This window comes from Python bivittatus, unplaced genomic scaffold (genome assembly GCF_059951505.1).
Source record: "Python bivittatus isolate LINGU-HERP-01145 unplaced genomic scaffold, Pbiv_v1 ctg000440_np1212, whole genome shotgun sequence".
NCBI lineage: Eukaryota > Metazoa > Chordata > Lepidosauria > Squamata > Pythonidae > Python > Python bivittatus.
The window spans coordinates 2,844,405-2,863,109 of record NW_028277063.1 but is presented as its reverse complement, the minus strand read 5'-3'; the positions used below and the strand labels follow the sequence as shown (position 1 = coordinate 2,863,109).

Sequence of the window (18,705 nt, the reverse complement as noted above, 5' to 3'; positions counted from 1 at the left end):
GTTATTAATATTTTTCCACGTGCATGCTTTGGTATTCTGGAGGCAGAGTAATTTCAAGTTTTTGCATCAACACCTGCTGGGAATTTTCAAGGGCCAGACTGCAGTTGTACACATTACTAAGCTCCACTGAGCAGTATAAGCTTTAATTTACTATCCTACTTAGGCTTTGTGATCAAGCATTAAACTCAATTTTTTAGCTAAGGTAACATTTTTATAAAAGCCTTACATAAACTGCAGTGGCGTGTTGCTGATCATCTGCTAAATAAACCATAAATTCTGCAGCAAAAATAGTTGAATTCTTGCAACCTGAATAGATTATGTAAGATACCATTATATTGGGCAGTGAAATATTGCCTTAGAAATGTTGGAAGGCTTGTTCAGCAATTCCTTTAGGATAAGGCTCTCAGCCTTTAAATATGCACCTCTAAGGGGAAGAAATGGTTTTGTGGAGGGAAGGAAAGGAGTTGGATGAAAGTGAAGATTTCTGGAAAGTTTATAGATCCACAGAGTACCACATACTGGCACTTCAGTCTGCTTAAGGTTATCCTCAGCCTCCTGCACCTTAAATCAATGAAACTGATGACTGTGCAACATCTCCTACAAAGACAAAATTGCACTGACCTAAGGAATACAAGTTATTGCACCCAAGCACAGGCCCATGAACAAAGACACTGAGACATCTGTAGTCACAGATTTTGCCAACTTCTACATTACAGAATAGAATGTGCAGAATTCTTCTGGCAGAACTCAAGAGGATAGATCCTAGTTAAAAATAATTACTTCCATCTTCTGTTCTTAAGATACTACCAGCATTAAACCTGTACAGGTAGTCCTCGTTTAACGACCACTCATTCAACAACCACTCAAAGTTACGTATGGTACTAACCACTGATCCTCATAGTTGCGGCCATCGCAGTGTCCCCATGGTCACGTGATCACAATCAGGGCACTTGGTGACTGGCTCGCAATTACGATGTTGAAGCATCCCGTGGTCACGGGATCACCACTTGCAACCTTCACTTTTGACAAGCAAAGTCAATGGGGAAGCCAGCAGGAGGTAACAAATGGCGACCATGTGATGTTGTGCTTAATGCTGTGGGATTTGCTTAATGACGGCAACTGGAAATGCCAGAACTAAGTGGTGCAGTCACATTAACATCATGCTTTATGACTGTGTCGCTTAGCAACAGAAATTCTGGTCCCAATTACCATTGTTAAGCAAGGATTACCTGTACATAACTAGGTGACAGGTTTTGATACTGCTAGCACCTATGTTGACTATTTTTCCTTTGGAAAGCATGTTAAACCATCTTAGCTTGCAATCAGGGATTTAAAAGAGAGGAAGTTGTCCCAATGACACCAGGGAATTGGAAAAAAAATGTTTAATTATGAGAGACAACACTAGAGAAATAGTTGTCCATACACACAGCGCAGAAGAAAGGAAAATACAACAAAAACAGGCCCACTGTTTTGACAGCAAAACTCCTTTTAGCAAAAAATCAGAAACATCACAGAGAAAGGAGGGAGGGGAAATATGGGATAAGAGACAACATTTCTACTACAGAATAACCATCACTGGGAAACCGTGGGGGCATGGGTGGGTGGGCTGGTGGTGGGGTCAGAAAAGGAAGGAACTGGGATAAATGGAAGGGGGGAAAAATACAGATTTTGGCCATAAAATATAAACAGGCTATGCTGCTAAAGGAGCCTCTCCGGCCAGCGAGTTGCCCCTGCCTCCACAAAACCCCCTCAAGGCCTGTTTCAGGGCTGGGCTACCAGAAGTCTCGGCGATGATAGGAGTCAGGATCGCAGTACTTGGTCACCACGACCCGGTTTGCAAACTTGCGTCCGGTGAGGCCTTGCATGGCCTTCTGACAGTCAAAGACAGATGTGAACTCCACAAAAATCTACAAGAGGAAAGAGTGAGGGGACAAAAGGGAAGAGAATTAGTAACACACTTTAAAAACCTGATTAAAGGAGTCAAATCTGGATCCAGACGATACATACAGGAGTGTGACTAGGAAAATAAACTAAAGCAACTACACTTCTGTTGTAATTTGACCCTCATTAAAATTTCTTCCACCCATCTAGTCTAATCTGCCTACCATGCTAAATATGCTGATAGCTGCATTTATAAACTGATCACTACCTTGCAATTCTTAAAGCTACCCAGTTTACATTGGCTGATTTAAAACAGGCAGCACCTAGCCAATCTTTAAAAGCTAAGCAGGGTCAGATATGCTTAGCATTTGGATGTAAGATCACCAGGAAAAACCCTGGCTGCAAGCTAATGACTCAGTGAATGATTTTTATAGCCACCTTTAAGAATCCACAGAGATATTTAACAAAAACCCCACTGCCTCTTAAATCTGCTTTAGAGATGGGATACTGGAAGTTTCTGCAAAGGCAAGAAACATAAAGCCATTCTTGGACACTAAGCTTCACTTTTTAATGAACCCTTAATTTGGATTCCCATGATTCAACCTCATCATTCCTTTGTGGAAAGGTTTGTGTTTCCACTTAAAGCAGGAGCCATCTGACTGAGCGCTTCTGTGTCCCATGTGTACCTTGTAGCTCATGGAGCTAAATATATATATATTTAACAACAGAAGCATTCCATGCAATACAGCCAGAGCTTCTTCAATTCTTGTGTTTTTACTCTTCTAAAGCACCACCATCCCCCCACCCCTACAACCATTAAGTACCTTGCCACAACCAGGCACCTCAACTCCATCAACAGGCCGGGGGATTTCAATGGATTTGACAACACCATACTTGCTGCACTCGTCACGGACATCCTCAACAATCTCTTCGTATTCCTCATCATCCAGTAGCTCTTCAGGTAATACCATATTCATGAGGCATAGCACTTCAGTTGGATGACCACCCATCTGTACTTGTGAACTCATTAGACCCGGTACCTGCAGGGTCACTGGGGTCTGGTTTATTGTACTCTGGAGGAGCAGCAGGAGAGAGAGAAGCAAACAGGAATTCAATGATACAGCCATTTAACCTGTCTATATATACCTGGAGTATATTTCCAAACATACTCCAATTCTGTATTCTTTCTCTACAAGTTCTGATCTTATTCTCTGACAGAATTCAGAACATCTGTTTCTTCAATCTTGAACAAACCAAAAAAAGAAAAAAGAAAAAGAAAAACCCTCCTATTAGCACTGTTTTAAAACCACGTCCCAAAGACTGAGACTCTGGAAAGTGTTACTCTCTGTCAACAGAGAAAAATAGCCAGTTCATGTTTCTAATGACTGGTAGAGAAATATACAAAGCTGGAGTAATAATTTGTGATTCTCAAATGTAATAACTTTAACATGTAATTATTTGGTTATTGAAACTGGTTTTCAGATCACCAGAACTCAGAGCAAGATGCCCTATTCTCTCAATATATGGCTTCAATTCATCAGCTGCTCATGCCAGTCCATGTCTTTATAAATGCAGGCACCATTTATTTCTGCAGGTATTACTATTTCATTTTGGGTTTCAAGTCATCCTGAGTCCATGTGCACATCTGGCTAGATATGTTTAATATCAAAATAAGAACTGGACTCAGAAATAAATGCAATGTAAACATTTGTTTTATTACTGCAGCTCCCACATTCAAGCACAGAAAATAAAGTCTATGCACTAAAGAGACCTTTATGAAAACTAAAGAGCCTTCATCATCTGAACAAAAGCCTTTTAGAATATCATGAAGCTTTCTGGAATACTCAATCAGATATTGGTGGCAGAAGCTGAAGGGAGGGAGTGAAGGTGCTGGAAAGACAATGGGGGCAGTCAGGCCTGTGGGACAGCTGTGCTGGGAGCTCCTGGATAGAAAAGGAGAGAAAAGGGCAACACACACCAGCCTTGCCCATCTCATTTGGATTTTGTTTTGTCTGAAACCCAGAACCACCAAATGCGTTTTGGTACTGCCAAGCCAAGGGTGACATGAAACAGTTAGGCAGAATGCTACACTCGTTCCAAATTTGAAGCATTTTTCCCATTTCATGCACACTTCTAGTTTCTAGGATAGCATAAAGGGCCTGGGAACTCTGTATAACCTGAAATTGCCTCTCTCTCCCTTTAAGCAAGGCAAGGCATGAATAAGTTCCCCTATGCCTGCAACCACTGTTTCCTAAAACCACTGGTATTTGGTGGCCATTGATAAGACCAATCCTCTACCTTTCAGAAACAGCTTGGCCATTTGTTATTACTGAGGGCCAGAGCTGTCTCATCTCAAAGAAACAGAATCTGCAAATATATCCTGGAAAGGTCATTCTTTGACACCTTGTTTCTCCCTCATCCCAATCCCCTTCCTTCCTCACCAGAGTAGCATTCTTGGCTCCCACGCTGGCTCTCTGCACCAAAAGCTTCTTGTCACCCAGCTGCATGCCATTCAAGCCCGCGATGGCCTGCGAGGGCAGAAAAAAGTGAATCCAGACACTTCAAAACTTGAGCCTCTGAGGCCACCAACCACACACCCCTCTGCCCCAGCTTCCAAAACATCCACACGTTCATACACAAAAAGTAGCTTCTTTTATGGCCCCCCACCAGATTCCTACCTGAACTGCACTGCTCTGGATTTAACACCACATTTAGTTTATTTACCTGCCGGGCCTCAAAATCAGCATGTTTTTAAAAAATAGATCTTGTTGGAAGGGATTAAGATGGGTCAACAAGACTGTCTGCATGAAGGAGAAGAGCAAAGGTGAGATTTCAGCCTCAGCCAAATGTTATCAGCAAAGACAGAAAATTCAAAAAGGATGCAGATGAGACCACATACTTCTCAGAAGGAGAATTCTGCTGTTTTCAGGTTGTCATGCTTTAGGAGTTCACATCTTACCAGTCCAGCCCCAATAAAGAATTTAATATCAGGTTGTACAGTACTGAGAATTAGTTTTCCACAAAGACTAATTTCAGAAGCAAGATTATGAGGCCAAATAATTCCCCTGCTACATTACAGAAACTGGAGTTTATGTAGAGGTGCACAGTTCACAGTTATCAGTTGAGTAGTAAAAACTGGCAAGCAAATTTACTAATCCATTTCCACACAGAACAATCCAGTGGATGAAGGGCTGGTCCAACCAGGGATGGAGCGAAATGCATATCAAGCTACAACTTGGCCAAACTAGATCAATTTATGATCTATAATTAGTATTCAGGACTATGTAACTCATAATATACATGTGGACACGTACTTCCAGAATCTAATTTTCTCAGTGACAACCTTCTAGCAACCTGTTTCTAGATAAAGTAAGAGTATAAGACACAAAACCGAGAGAAAAAAACAGACAATTCTAAAAAGGATATTGCACCAATGTTTGGTAAAGTTATACATTTGTCTAGTCAGAAAGTAAAGTTGTTCATTTACTCAGATGATGTAATTCTACACTTCTTTCCCTTAATGCCACTTGCCCCCGGATCTTGTCCCTTTTCCAAAAAACGCTAAATGCAGAAAGCAGAATCATGTCAACTTAATTCACATTCTAGATATCTGCAGTTATCTAGATATCTCCATCCAAGGAGACAGCTCAATAAACACTTCTCAAAACTATGTGGATAAAATGAAATTGTTGTAAATTGAACTACGCATTTTAAGGATCTCTGGAGTATATGAAAAAGTCCAAGTCTCCTGAAGAATCAAGTATCCATCTACCACTGCAAAAAAACAAGGTACACTGAAAGAAAATGAACTTTAATGGACTCTTGCAGGTACTTTCTCCTTCAGAGGATTTCTTGAAGCAAGAGTCACACGTGGACTTTGGGTAGCATTTGATTTAATGCAATTGAAATTACATTAAAGAAGTGCTCTCCATGTAATCAATAATGTGCTCTTCTATTGCATTACAAATGGCAATTTGATGGCAACTTTAGGAAGACCTATAAGCTGCCCCTATGGCTTTCTGGGGCCAAAGGTGCATAGCTGCTGCGTCTCTGGAGAATTACTTCTACAATTAGAGTATTTATCTTAGTATCTAACTAAAAGTAATTGCCTGTTGTTCAAGCAAAATGAACTGCTCCCTACCTCTTTGAGTATTTTAAAAATCAGAAAGTGTGTTACTCTTTTCAAAGCCTCTCATTTCTGGGGTATCACCGGGCTCAGTGCTTTAGCTCCTCCTATTTACTATCAATACATGGATGATATTCAGTTGTGCATCTCAGCCAACCAAGCTAGGTGGGGAGGCTGCTGGGGAGAAACCTGCTCAAGCTCAACCCGATCAAGGCTGCAGGTACTTTGACCCTCCCAGTTCCAGGGACTTTTGAATTTAAATGGGATCACACTACCCCTTTCTGGATTGGTGCACAACATGGGGGTCTTCCTGGACTTGCAATTCCTGCTTAAGGAGCAGGTGGCAGCTGTAACGAGGAAGCCCTTCGCACAGGGTCAGGGTCAGTTGCACCTGTTCCTGGACCACGAGACTTTCTTTACAGTCACTCATGCCTTGGTCACCTACTGGGTAGACTATTGCAATTTGCATTATACAGGGCTACCCTTGAAGACTACTCAGAAGCTACAATTAGTCCTTAATACAGTAACATAAGCAGTGATGGGCAGGATTTATGCCCCTGTAAACACCTCTGCTTCATGAGCTACACTGGTTACCAGTAAACTCCCTGGTGCAACTCAAGATGCTGGTTATTGGACCATCTATCTCTTATAGTGTCTGCCTGTCCTCTGTAATCACAGAATTGGCTTGCTTTGGGTCCCACTGATCAAGCAATGTTATCTCGCAGAACCCAGGAAGTGGACTTTCTCTGTTACTGCACCTACCTTCTGGAACAGGTTCCCCCCAGAGATTCATACAGCCTTCACCCTATCCACCTTCAAGCGAGCTCTAAAACTTTGGCTCTTTTCCCAGGTTAGGGTGTTTGACAGGTCCTTTTGGGTTGGAGATAACATAGGAAGTGTATTTTGTATGTTTTCTTAGGGCAACTGTTACTCTTTTTGTGATGCTATTTTCTTTTTAATCTATGAAGCCATTTTGGAGGTCAGTGGCCTAGAAAGTTAGACAGATAAATATCCATTCCACTCTCAGATTTACAATCTGATTCTGGATCTCATCCGAGATTTTAGCTTTTGCTAAAAACTCATAGCTTTCTCCTTGATGCAGAGAGACCAAAGGAGGGGAAGGGAGAGCATGGGAAAACACACACTTCCCAAGTAGCATGTGGGAAGAAAGATTGCATGGGACAGGAAGCAGGTGTGGGGAGAATATATAAAAACACATGTATCCATACATACTAACAAAGGCACTCAATTACAAAAAAAACACATGCATAACCCTGATGGAGATCAACCCAAAAACAAGAGCTTATGCTCTGCATGCAAAGTTACCACCGACACGCTCTGAACCTTATTGGGAATTGTGGGGTGTTTCCTCTCCACCACAGGTCCCCCCTCTCCAACGGGGCAAGGGGAAACTGGGGTGCTTTTCCTTTGTTTTATTGTTAAACTATAAATGTCAATACTTGCATTTTACAACTCCCACTGGAGTCAGCAAGCATAGCATGTCTGCGGGTTATGGGCCTGTTCCTCCTCCTCCCGCTGTAACACAAAGCACAGCGGGAGAAAGGAAACATTAGTTATTAGGAGTGCGGAACAGAGAATTTACTGGGGGTAGGGAAATGGGTGAAATGCACTACGGACCCGGCTCTTCCCTGACTGGTGAGGGGAGGGCTTCTTACCGGCTCTCGGTCGGGCACGGCGGCCGGGGTCTTCGCAAAAAGGCCGAAGCCTTCTCCGACTAACATTCGGGGAGAGTTGTTGTTTTTTTGGGGGGAACAAAAAGCAGAAGTGATCAGAACACTAACTCGATGGTGTCTGCCGCTAAGTCAGCAGCTGTGCTGTAAAGGAGAGAAAAGCTGGCACCCCCTAGGGGGGAGGAGGAGAGAAAAAAACACCCCACCTGCTCAAAGGACAAAGAACCCCCCTCATCCCACGGGCAGATCGGCGGGCCGCTGCAGAGCAAAAATGAAAAGAGGATGAACAAGGGAGGCTGGCCCTACCTGGTCTGTGACATTGATGTCCACATATTCACAGAAGGCATAACCTTTTGACAGGCCAGTGGCGCTGTCCTTCACCAGGTTGAAAGCCTTCAGGGGCCCAAAGGAAGTGAGTAACTCCTTGACCTGACAGAGAAGGAAGAAACAATGTCAACAATTTTCATCAAACAAACTACCCAAATCTTCATAGAAGTATCGTTTAGTGATTAGTCTTTAAAGACTATCTGGCTTTCATAAGAAGGATATCAAAAATAGTGAATAATTCAGAAGGATTTCCCATAAAATGCTAGCTCAAACTGGCTATTAACTGGCATTAACAAAGAATGACATTGAGTACTAGACATGTCCCAGCTAGTTAAAAATTAAGGAGCATGAAGAAAAGAGAATGAAACACCTGCCCAAGTTATCCTGAATTGTGTCATATTCCCAGACTGACCTGATCATCATTAAGATAGTTTGGCAGACCCCCAATGAACAGTTTGTGAGCAGAGTCTGGAACCACTGTGGAAACGACACCTATAAGAAGGAAGTGAGTCAACATGGCACGGAAATATATGAAGTTATCCATAGACCACATACAAATTGCCAAACAACTTTTCCCTCCCTATATATTATACAGCCATCACTTTTTTATTCATCAGAAATGTGATAAACCTACCTGGCACATAAACTGATGGATTTTCAGACATGCCAGGAAGTGGTTGATAATCATGGGGGCGTCTGATCTTAAGTGACTGTCCCTGGAAAATGATCCCATCAAAAGCCATGGCCTGTGTAGTTTCATCCACAGAACGAAACTGGAAAAGGAAGAGGAAAAATGGGGAAATCAGTGCGTATAGAGTCTCTTATAGATTGTATGGCTATTACAATTCTTATCTCAAGGATCAAGAAGCAAAATAGGTTTCCCTAATTTAATTCTAGACCTATATGAAGAAAGGTTAAGTGGTCAGTGCCCAATTACGGAAGCAGTAGATTCTTTACATTACAGTTCAATTTACATGTCTTGCCTGTTTATCAGGCATCTCTGTTCCAAACAATTCAACCTCTTCCCTTTTAATGCCTACAAAATTATTTCTCTTTCTTGAGAATTTTGGGGTTTTTTTGGGCTGAGGTTTTTTTGATTCTACAATCCACCCATTCCACTTTTAACTTCTACCTCCTGTCCATTAATGCATGACATACAACCTCTTCTATATTGGCTTTCTTCCTGTTTGTACGAAGTCCAAGTTTTACTGTTCGGTTAAATGTGGACATTCAGCAAGGGGTAGCATCAGCAAGAGATGCTTTTAATTAAAATAATAAAATAATAAAACAAGTCAGGAGCGCTCAAATTAATCCCAAATTCTACAACAGAAAATTGTTGAAAGAATTTGTCAACTGAATAAATAGGCAATGCACTGCTATTTTAAAATATCCCACATCCAGAAAAGGTCAATCCCAGTGTCTCCTGGACTTTCTCTCTTGTAATGGGAAAGAGCTGATCTCTTTTCTTCTTGTTTTTCAGCACTTGCATAAATGACTATTGTAAATGTTCCCTCCCCTACCCCCACACTGCTCTATGGAAATCTAGTACACCTGATGTACCTTCTGCCTAATGATTCAGAATTCCTACTCTTTTCATTAGTTATGGACTCACATTTCAAATCTATATTAAAGAGTAATCTAGTCCAGTACATTAATGAAAAAGTTGCTAGGCCAACATTTCAGTCCATGCACAATTAACCAAACTCAAACACCACTGTGTTGAATAGCATTTACTATTCAGTTTCCATATTCCCACAAAAGCTTGATCTGTTCTGATCTAAAAGGTACTTCTGGCTAATCTCTACAAATAACATCTCTAAAAACTGAATTTAGGCTTTTCCAGGCTTTTCATTAAATCTGTTAACTTGCAGCAGGCTGTGTTAACCTTAGACCATCAGCCTCCGGTGCTGTGGCCTAAGATCACAATACAACATATAAAAAGAGAATATCTCTTATAGGGGCTCATGCCTAGCCAAGCTTTAGAACTCATGAACGTGGACTTCAGTGACTGCCTATGTTACATTTTGTACATTCAATAAGCCTACATGAAACTCCACTCAAATAATCTTATTTCCTTTGATTTCTCCGGAATCATAAGATTGTGCGAGTAAATCAGTGGAGTTCTAAACCTGTTTTGAGTTACGATAATTTAAACTCACCTCCAGAAAAGCAAAGTTCTTGTCCTGGTTGATTTGCACAGCCAAGACAGGGTTACCAGGAGCCTGAGTAAGGCCACCAAGGCGCATCTGGGCATTGAAGAAATCCATCATTGCTTCCTGTTGGAGTCATGGAAAGAGATGCAAAGAGTAGATGTATGATGCAAGCTGGAATGGCAGCCTGGACCACAAATAGATTACAAAACAACATTTCCTACTTGCCTGCTATGATGGTAGCAAACTGTGAAGCTATGAGGATTGCAGTCCCATACACTATTCACTTAAAGAGAAATGGAAAACTCTTTGGTCTTTCTTTTTCTTTTTGGTAGGGATAATTAAATAACAAGCAACCATATTTATTTCTCTGGTCATTTAGGCTCTAATATATACCTCTCTACTAGATACCACCGCTCTCTATTAATCACCACCGAGCTACAGTCAGGACTGCAAACAAAATATAATGCCACCCAGGGCCTATGGGAGTGGGCAGCCATAACAAATTTAATGAAATGAAATAATCATGTCCCATTCTCATATCCGGATGACTAAATCAGAATCCACCTTCTCAGAACACTCTTCCAGCAACGTTGATCAAATGTAAGTATCAACTGCAGAAAACACATTTAGAAGATGCCCAGAGAAGAGATACTGTATTAAACTGAGCAACTGACTGACTCAGTATAGTCATTTTGGCTCATAATGAAGGAAAGGTGAGATATGTCCTTTGAAAACAGCATCCTCCCATCTGTATCACGTACAGAGAGAAAAACGCTGAACTACATTTTCTGTATGCACAACACAACCTTCAAGCCATCATTTTGCCTATTTTGCCCCAAGCACTAAGGATGGAAACGTCTCTATTGCACCCAACCTCGAAAATGTGGATGGCAGTAACTCCAAACACTAAAACGAGTGGGGCTAAGACAAGATCTGATAGGAAGGAATATTTAGAGCAACTTTTCCAGTGTGACTACAATTCCCAACATATCTGCAAGGTACCAGTTCAAAGAAAGCTCATTTAGAACTAGTTAAAGAAAAGCAAAAATTCACTTCATGTGGTTCATTGATGAAAAGCACCACAGAAAGTACTCCAAAAGTTTGTATCTATCAAATGTGGGTTGTTAAGATGCCAAGACATAACAGTTTGAATATGGCTGCATTTAACAAGATTCAATTAGCCCTCCCAACCTGAACTTCCAGTATTTTCTTTGCAGCCCCTCAAATGCAATGGCAAAATGTCAAACATGTAGTTTTTGGTCCAAAAATGGCAAAATAAGACTGGAAGTGAAAGTGGAATTCCTCTGGGTAGTGAAGCACTCCCATTTCCATCCTTACCCCCGTATCTTTAAAAATAAAAAGGAGAAACAAATATCAAACTAGCCCAAAGATTTCATCCTCTTTTTCTAGTGAAGTCACTGAAACTAGAGCACTTGCTGATGTCACTGAGCACTCCCTGCAGCCAAAAGTTTCGAGACTGAACAGAAAGAACAGAGAAGGCTAACAGGTACCTCAGTGATTCCAAAAGGGATATTGCCAACATAGAGACGTCGGGCTTGTCGCGTCATTTGGCTGCCAACCACAGGCACAGGTGTAGGCGTTACTGCCAGCCCATCTGGAGTCATGGTTGGTAAGAGGGCTGTAGCTGGAATTTGTCCCGCAGCTAAAAATGAAAAAAAAAGCATACTGAAAGTTAGCAACTCTGATTCTCCTGATAAAAAGCATTATATATCAGGAAAGCCTTGATGACATAAATACACAGGATTAATGGTGTGCAAAATGTTCCATTATGAAACATGCCAACCCCAAACAGGCCTATTCTGAAAATTACAGAAGTGGTTTAAAACAGGCCTGTTTTGAAGATAGACAACTTCCAGAACACTCAGAATAGCTAATTCTGGGGGCAGAACATTTTGCAGAGCCCTGAACAACCTGTGGCAACAACAAGAATTAAGGTGTCATTAAAATTATATGGAATGGGGAAGAACAGAACTAGCAATCCAAATACTTTTCAGAACGCATAAAAGCATTAATTCTATTGTTATTTCTTCAGTAAAAATAACTAGTTATTCACTGGCAAAGACCACCGCCATATTCATTCATTATGCACAGTAAACTATCAACTCAAAATGCACCAGATGCAGGAAAAATAATCCCAAGTTGAAACAGGTCATTCTGACCTCAGCATAGACGTTACAGCTATCTGTAATGAGCTCAAATTGGAGCATTCCCAGGCTGAACCTTTTCAGTATCATTCATGCCTCTAAAATGTATGTGTTCATACCCACTGCCTCTTCCTTCTAAGCAGCACAGCCACAGAACTGCCAGCCAGGTTTGTTTGAGAGTAATACAATTATACAGCTCTGCTACTGAAAAAAGCTAGTCAAAATCAAATATGGATTTGCTCTATGTTTAGTAAAATCTAGAAGTCCAGTCACATGAATCACAGAACAACCTTTAGGTTAAGCTCTGTGGTTAGCAAAATCTAGAAGTAGCAGTTAAAAAGCATGCTGATCTTTAAACCATAGGCAAACAGTCTTGTGGCTACATGACTTGGAGGAAGCAGCAGATGTGCCTTCATTTGCCATTTTACTATGGTTTACGGTTTGACATAACACTCATAACATGCATTCTTTTATGGGACTCTACACATAGGTACATTTCAGAAAATGTCCATAAGACCTGGCTCTTTGCCCAGGCCTTTGGCAAGGATGATTGATGCCACTTATCAATGGTAGGTGTGCAATGGAGCAACTGGTGAGTAGGATCACCCATGATCTCTATTTCTGATACCGTATTTTTCCGACAATAAGACGCCCCCATGTACAAGACGACCCCCACTTTTCCAGCCCAAAATTAAAAAAATCAATATTTTAAAGATAGTGCAGAACACATTTTTATTTAGTAATTAGTTAACATTTACCTGATACACTCGGTGGGAGGAGGTCCAAACCGTCTCTCTGCAGCTCTATTTCCAGGCTCTTTTGCATAACTGATTACATTCAAGCACGAGTGAAACTGCAGATAGCTTGTCTCTGCAAACAGCCTTCCTCTAATTGGTTTGTTCAGCATCAGCTGACGTCAGTTACATCAGGCTCCTGATTGGAGGAAGTCTGTTTGGGAGACAAGCTATTTCACTCGTGATTGGAGGCTAGCAATAGGAGGAAGCCTCTCTGCAGAAACAAAGTATGGGCAGTTTTGCAACCGCGCGATTCTCGGCTGACTTCCTTGAATAAGACGCCCTTCGGTTTTTAGGGTAAGGATTTTAGAAAAAAGTATCGTCTTATAGTCGGAAAAATACGGTATTTCTAAGCACCTGCCCAATGTTCAAGCTGCCAGGGAAGGGACAAAAACCTGTTATCAGAGAACTAAACTGCATGCTTCGAAAGATTTTTAAATTATGCCAAAGATCACATAAAATTATGCTAAGAACTGGAAGTTGCCTATCCCTGTTCTAAAATCAAGGTGACTGAAGCAGAGGAGAGCCTACCCTGCATGGCTTTATACTGCATGGGTGTAATGTGCTCAAAGCCTGGAGGAGGGACATCCCAATACTTGCGAATTTTCTTCTTCTTCTCATGCCGAGGAGAACGGCTGTAGTGGAGAACAAGGGTAAAAGGTTAATAGGAAGAAAGAAAAAAAATTAGCTTTAATTTACTGTAGCCTTAAAGTTAAAATGAATTCACACTCAAGTCTGGGCTTATTCCAGTTTGGGATACTACTACACCATAAAATCCAGGGCCAATCCTTTTTATACAATAACCCCACAATGAATTCTGATCCCTGCACTGTTTCCCTCAATTTTAGGTTTTCTTAGTGAAGCCTCCTATGGCTTTTCATTGTCCTTGCCAGCACAAGGAAGAACTGGCAGCACTCACCTTAGAGGACCTGATAGGCTTAGGGGAGATCTGAAAAACAAAAACAAAATGAGTTTGTATCCTTTCCTGTTTAAAGCAGGCCCAGAAAGGCATTTGTAGAGATTTAATAACAATTAATAATTATTAATTTAATAATTTAATAACTTTGTCTGCCTTGCAACTGTGAGCAGAGATGCAACTGAGATAGAGGGGCAGGCTAAGAAAAATGTTCCATAAGAACTTTGTTCATTTATTATTGTGGCAAGTGACATTTCTAACTGGGTTTAAAAAGTGCCCTGACAAAAATACATAGGTCATGTGTATCCATCCACTAAGGACACTGGATATCACATATTAATCAGTATGGAGAGTGTTTGATTATCAGTAATGGTAAGATACCAGGCTTTTCAAAGGATTAGCAAAGCTGTTTCAGTCACATATAAAAGATAAAGATATAGCAAAAGACTGCAATAGTCCTGCTGGCCAAGTAAACAGAAGTTTAAAGACAAGGGGGAAAAAACTAGAAGTGTAGTTGTAAGGCAGTTTGTTAGGCTTTCTAATCCCACACTTTACCCAAAAAGTTGTGGTAGACAAAAATTTCATCTCAGAAAACAACAGCCTAATACAGTTTCCATTGTATTTCATTTATCTGTTGCTTCTTTCTTTTTAGTCTCCTGAAACTTTGTTAAATTCTTTATTTCCCAACTCACCCAACATGCAGAGGCAAAATAGTTGGCAAGACTAGGAAGAATGAAGTACATAATTGACAGGAGATGCTGCCTATATGCAATTTCAGCATGTTCATATACTGTACAGCTTCTGAGACGATTTTCATTTCAGCGATCCTTTAACATACTTTCCTAACAAATTTAGTTTGAGCAGAGTAACTGAATAATCATTCATTTCTAATGATAATTAGCTCCATATGCCAATATTTCAAAAATTATTGACTCGGTCTCTAGTAATCTGAATTATTAGATAACTTTATTATTCTGGTCTCAAAGAATTTGCAAGATCTGTTTCTCTAAACTAATCGTTTTCAGAAAAATCACTATGCTGCATGATTCTGAATGCCAACAGGCCCCATGTTTCTGAGGTTTTGCCCAAGATTCTCTACTCAGCATAAATATCTTGTTGAGGATCCTTACCTGCGCCTCCTGCGATCTCGTGAAACACTGCGCTGATCCCTGTTGCGCCTGTCACGGCTACGACTGCGACGTTTCCTGTCACGACTCCGTGAGCGACTGTGGCTGCGTTTACGATGACGGTTCTCTTTATCACGTTCTAAAGGCAACAGGATAGAACACAGTGAGCCATCAGCTGCTGCTTCAGAACAGAGAACATATCTCTGGTTGTCACAAACAATTTTCAATTCCCTAAGATAAAGAGTTGTTTTTTTTGTGGCTTTCAAAGGAAAGCATTGGCACTGTCAAGAAGAAACTGATAGCATGATTGGGTCATGTCTGCTGTACAACCATCTGGAATTATCTTAATTGCCCCTGGAAAATGGCAACAAATGGAGTGTAAGGGAGGAATAGAGACAAGAAACTAAATTGTTTTAGAATTTCTCAACATTAATATTGCGTACAACAATCTCAAAATCAAAGTTTATCTCCAAATCTAGCAAGCTCTCTTTGTATGGCCCAATTTGTGAAAACAAAGATAGCCCTTGTTGAATATCTTGAGAGACACACAAAATTATTCCCCACGAGATTTTCTGCAACTTCCCAAGAAGCAAGAACAGGACGATCTAAATAGAATCTGGTGTTAAAATTTTTGATTATCTTTCTTAAAAGTTCAAACCAAGTAGTCTTTGTTTGCTATTAAAAAAAAAAAAAACCACTGAGGAAAATCTGGGTATAATTCTGCACAGTATGGTTTCACCCCAGACTTTTAGATGTTAACACTACATAACAAAAATAAAGTAAAACAGCATGAGGAAAGGTATATCAAATGATATGCCTAGCTGCTTCTAAAACATATCAATACCTATAATTGCAAGAAGGCATGAGGTTATTTCTACAAATCTAATGCTGCTCCTGATAGTAGATAATTCTGAACTACTATGAGGCCTTCTATAGGAGTGCTATGGAGCAGAATTAGATACAAAACAATAGACCTTAAACAAAGAACTGTTTTGGAGACTGGAGAAGACCAATGCAGCTGTATTGGAAACAAACAATAGGGAACAATGTTGAGGAACAAGCACAGAGTGTTATTTGTGATGGCCAATGAGACTGTTTAAGGATTCTTTGGTAACAAGCATACAGAAATTTCTACTTTGGAAACATTCGTGCAAAGCAGAGGGACCTAATGGAAGTGAAAGCAGAGAAGCTTTAGTTTTAGCTAGAGAGCAATAAAACAATAGAGTTTTAGAGATCAGCATGCTTTCTCTTCTATTTCTGTAAAGTACTCATATAATCCAAACTACAGGTAGGTCCAGTGCTATCACTAGACTGCACTGTTAAACATCCTTATCCTTTAGTTTCACCATCAAGAAAGCTTAATAAGGACCCACACTGCTTCCGTTTGGTATACCCAAGACTTCCAACACAGCCCCCAATTTAAAAAATGGACTGAATTCTAAAGAACCTCTGGATACTCATACTTTCAGAAAGGGGGTGGAACTTGATTTATGGATTTTATTGACATATGATTTGGGAGGTGATAAGAATAAAATTAGATTAAGGTTTCTTTAAAGACTGGGAAAAGAAAAGAGGAAAGGGAAAGTAATACCCACAGACAAGAATTTATTTCAAAGGAAATCCATTCTAGGAGCAGGAAGGCAGCCTTTGAATTACACTTTTCAAAAGTAGAACAGGAATAATTTGCATTGTTAGAACCACAGCCTCTCTTTTGCTTCAATGCTAGCAACCAGGCAGTGGATGATAACAAATTCAACCTAAGAGCCTGTGAATTATTGCGATCCCCACGAAACAGGAATAGATATTATGTCAGTAGGGAGTAAAGGTAGACTTCCAGTCAGAAGCACAGTAACCTAACACAAATAACATCTTGATTGACGCAAGGAAAGGAAACCCATAGTGCTAAGTACTATACAGCGTTTTCAGGGAGAAATATATACACGTTGCATACGTTTCTCAAGTTTAACCTCTGGTACCGCCAACTCGGACAGGGAAAGGCCCCCATCTGAAGGCCCCCTGGAACAGCTGTCAGCCCAAATGCCCGCAGCAGCTCCTGTGTGCCTGGGAAGCAAGGCCGCCTTCTTTCGATCACCACCCGCTTCCCTTCCACCATGGCGCCCGAGGAAAGCGGCTGAGCAGATTTCGCTAACTTGCAGCTTTCTCGCACGCTCTGCGGCTCGCCTTTCTTCCGCCCTGGAAGGACCGCTCGTAACGCGGGCGAACCTCCTTTCCAAGTCCGGCCTCGCCCACCCGCTCGGCTTCGGGAAGGGGAGGGGGGGCACCACGTGCGTTCTCCAACTCGGGACCCCCAATCCCGAAAAACTGAAGGCTGAGCGGGGGGAGGACTCGAGGGCTTCTCCCTCCCCTCCCCCCCGCCACGCGTTCCCCTCCCCCGCTCGGTCGAAGGCACGCCGCGCACTCGGCCCCCAACGGTCCCGGGCGCGCGATCTTGCCTCCCTCCCCCCACAAACCACTTCAGACTCGCGCCAAATTAGGCGGAGGGAGGGGGGCAGTAAAGACCAGGAGGCGGCCGGTCGCACGAGGATTCCTAACACTTCTCTTGAACGGGGACTTCCAAGGCAGCCGACGGGCCGCGACGAAAACCTGCGGCGTGCGGAGCGGAATGGCCGGCGGTGAAGGGGAAACCTCCTCCGCCACTGCCTCCTCCTCGTACTTCTTTTTCTCTCTCCGCCGTTGACCCGGCCGACTTACCCGGCCCACCCCACCCCACCCCACCCCACCCCCCTCCCGTTCGCTTACCCTGTTTGTTTTCGTTCAGCTGCCGCTCGAACTCGTCGAAGTCCGACATAGCTGCGGAGAAGGGAGGAGGACGCCCCCGGACCGGCCTCGCTACGGTTGTACTGTAGTGGCGCCTGCTAGCCCAGGTCCTCCTCACGCAGTAGGCCGCAACAGCGCCTTCTCTGGGAGTTCGGCAACTTCCGGTGACCGCTTCGGATGTGAACGGAAACACTCGGCTATCTCCGGAACGCCTTTCGAGATGTGGTTGTCCTTCCCCTCTCCCTCTTACCCCGCCAAAGAATCTTCCCAGAAACCCTCGAGAAAAGCTGCCTCTCTAGGAAAGTTTCGGTTACTTATAGACACTTTCTATAAACGTCATTTCCTTCGTCTCGAAACCTTTCGGGTGCCTGACGCATGCCTTTGTATTCCCGCTTAAAAGCAAGGGAAGAAAAAAAAAAGCCGTGGGTTCTTATAAAGGAGAGTCTCTCGAGTATTTCCGTCGGATGCCGCTTGACTGCTTCCTGTGGATTTCTTACGTATTGACCATATGGCTGATCTTTCGGTGTCGATGTACAGAACAGCGGAAGAATGAGAGTAGTTTTATTTTGTTGAATTAGCATTGTTTTCATTTTCGAAATATACTGAACTGCGAATAATTTCACATGCTGGGCTCACATAGTATACTGAAGCGCTAAAAAAGACGAAAATGTGAGAGAGCTGCGTTTGCAGGGCGCACAATCACATACATTATATGAACCCCATCCATGTAGCGTGAGATTCAAGTGT

General features: G+C 41.9%; 1 protein-coding gene across 1 annotated transcript; it reads right to left on the bottom strand.

Moving 5' to 3' along the window:
• Positions 1-686: 686 nt before the first annotated feature.
• On the bottom strand, positions 687-18,167 carry U2AF2 (U2 small nuclear RNA auxiliary factor 2). Its single transcript, XM_007432928.4, has 12 exons — positions 17,941-18,167; positions 15,184-15,319; positions 14,057-14,086; positions 13,669-13,772; positions 11,690-11,841; positions 10,185-10,301; positions 8,660-8,798; positions 8,438-8,517; positions 8,005-8,127; positions 4,323-4,409; positions 2,706-2,954; positions 687-1,907 (listed from the first exon to the last, which is right to left on the bottom strand). The coding sequence occupies exons 1-12, from the start codon at positions 17,987-17,989 to the stop codon at positions 1,773-1,775; spliced, it is 1,401 nt and encodes a 466-aa protein (XP_007432990.1). The 5' UTR covers positions 17,990-18,167; the 3' UTR covers positions 687-1,772.
• Positions 18,168-18,705: the final 538 nt, after the last annotated feature.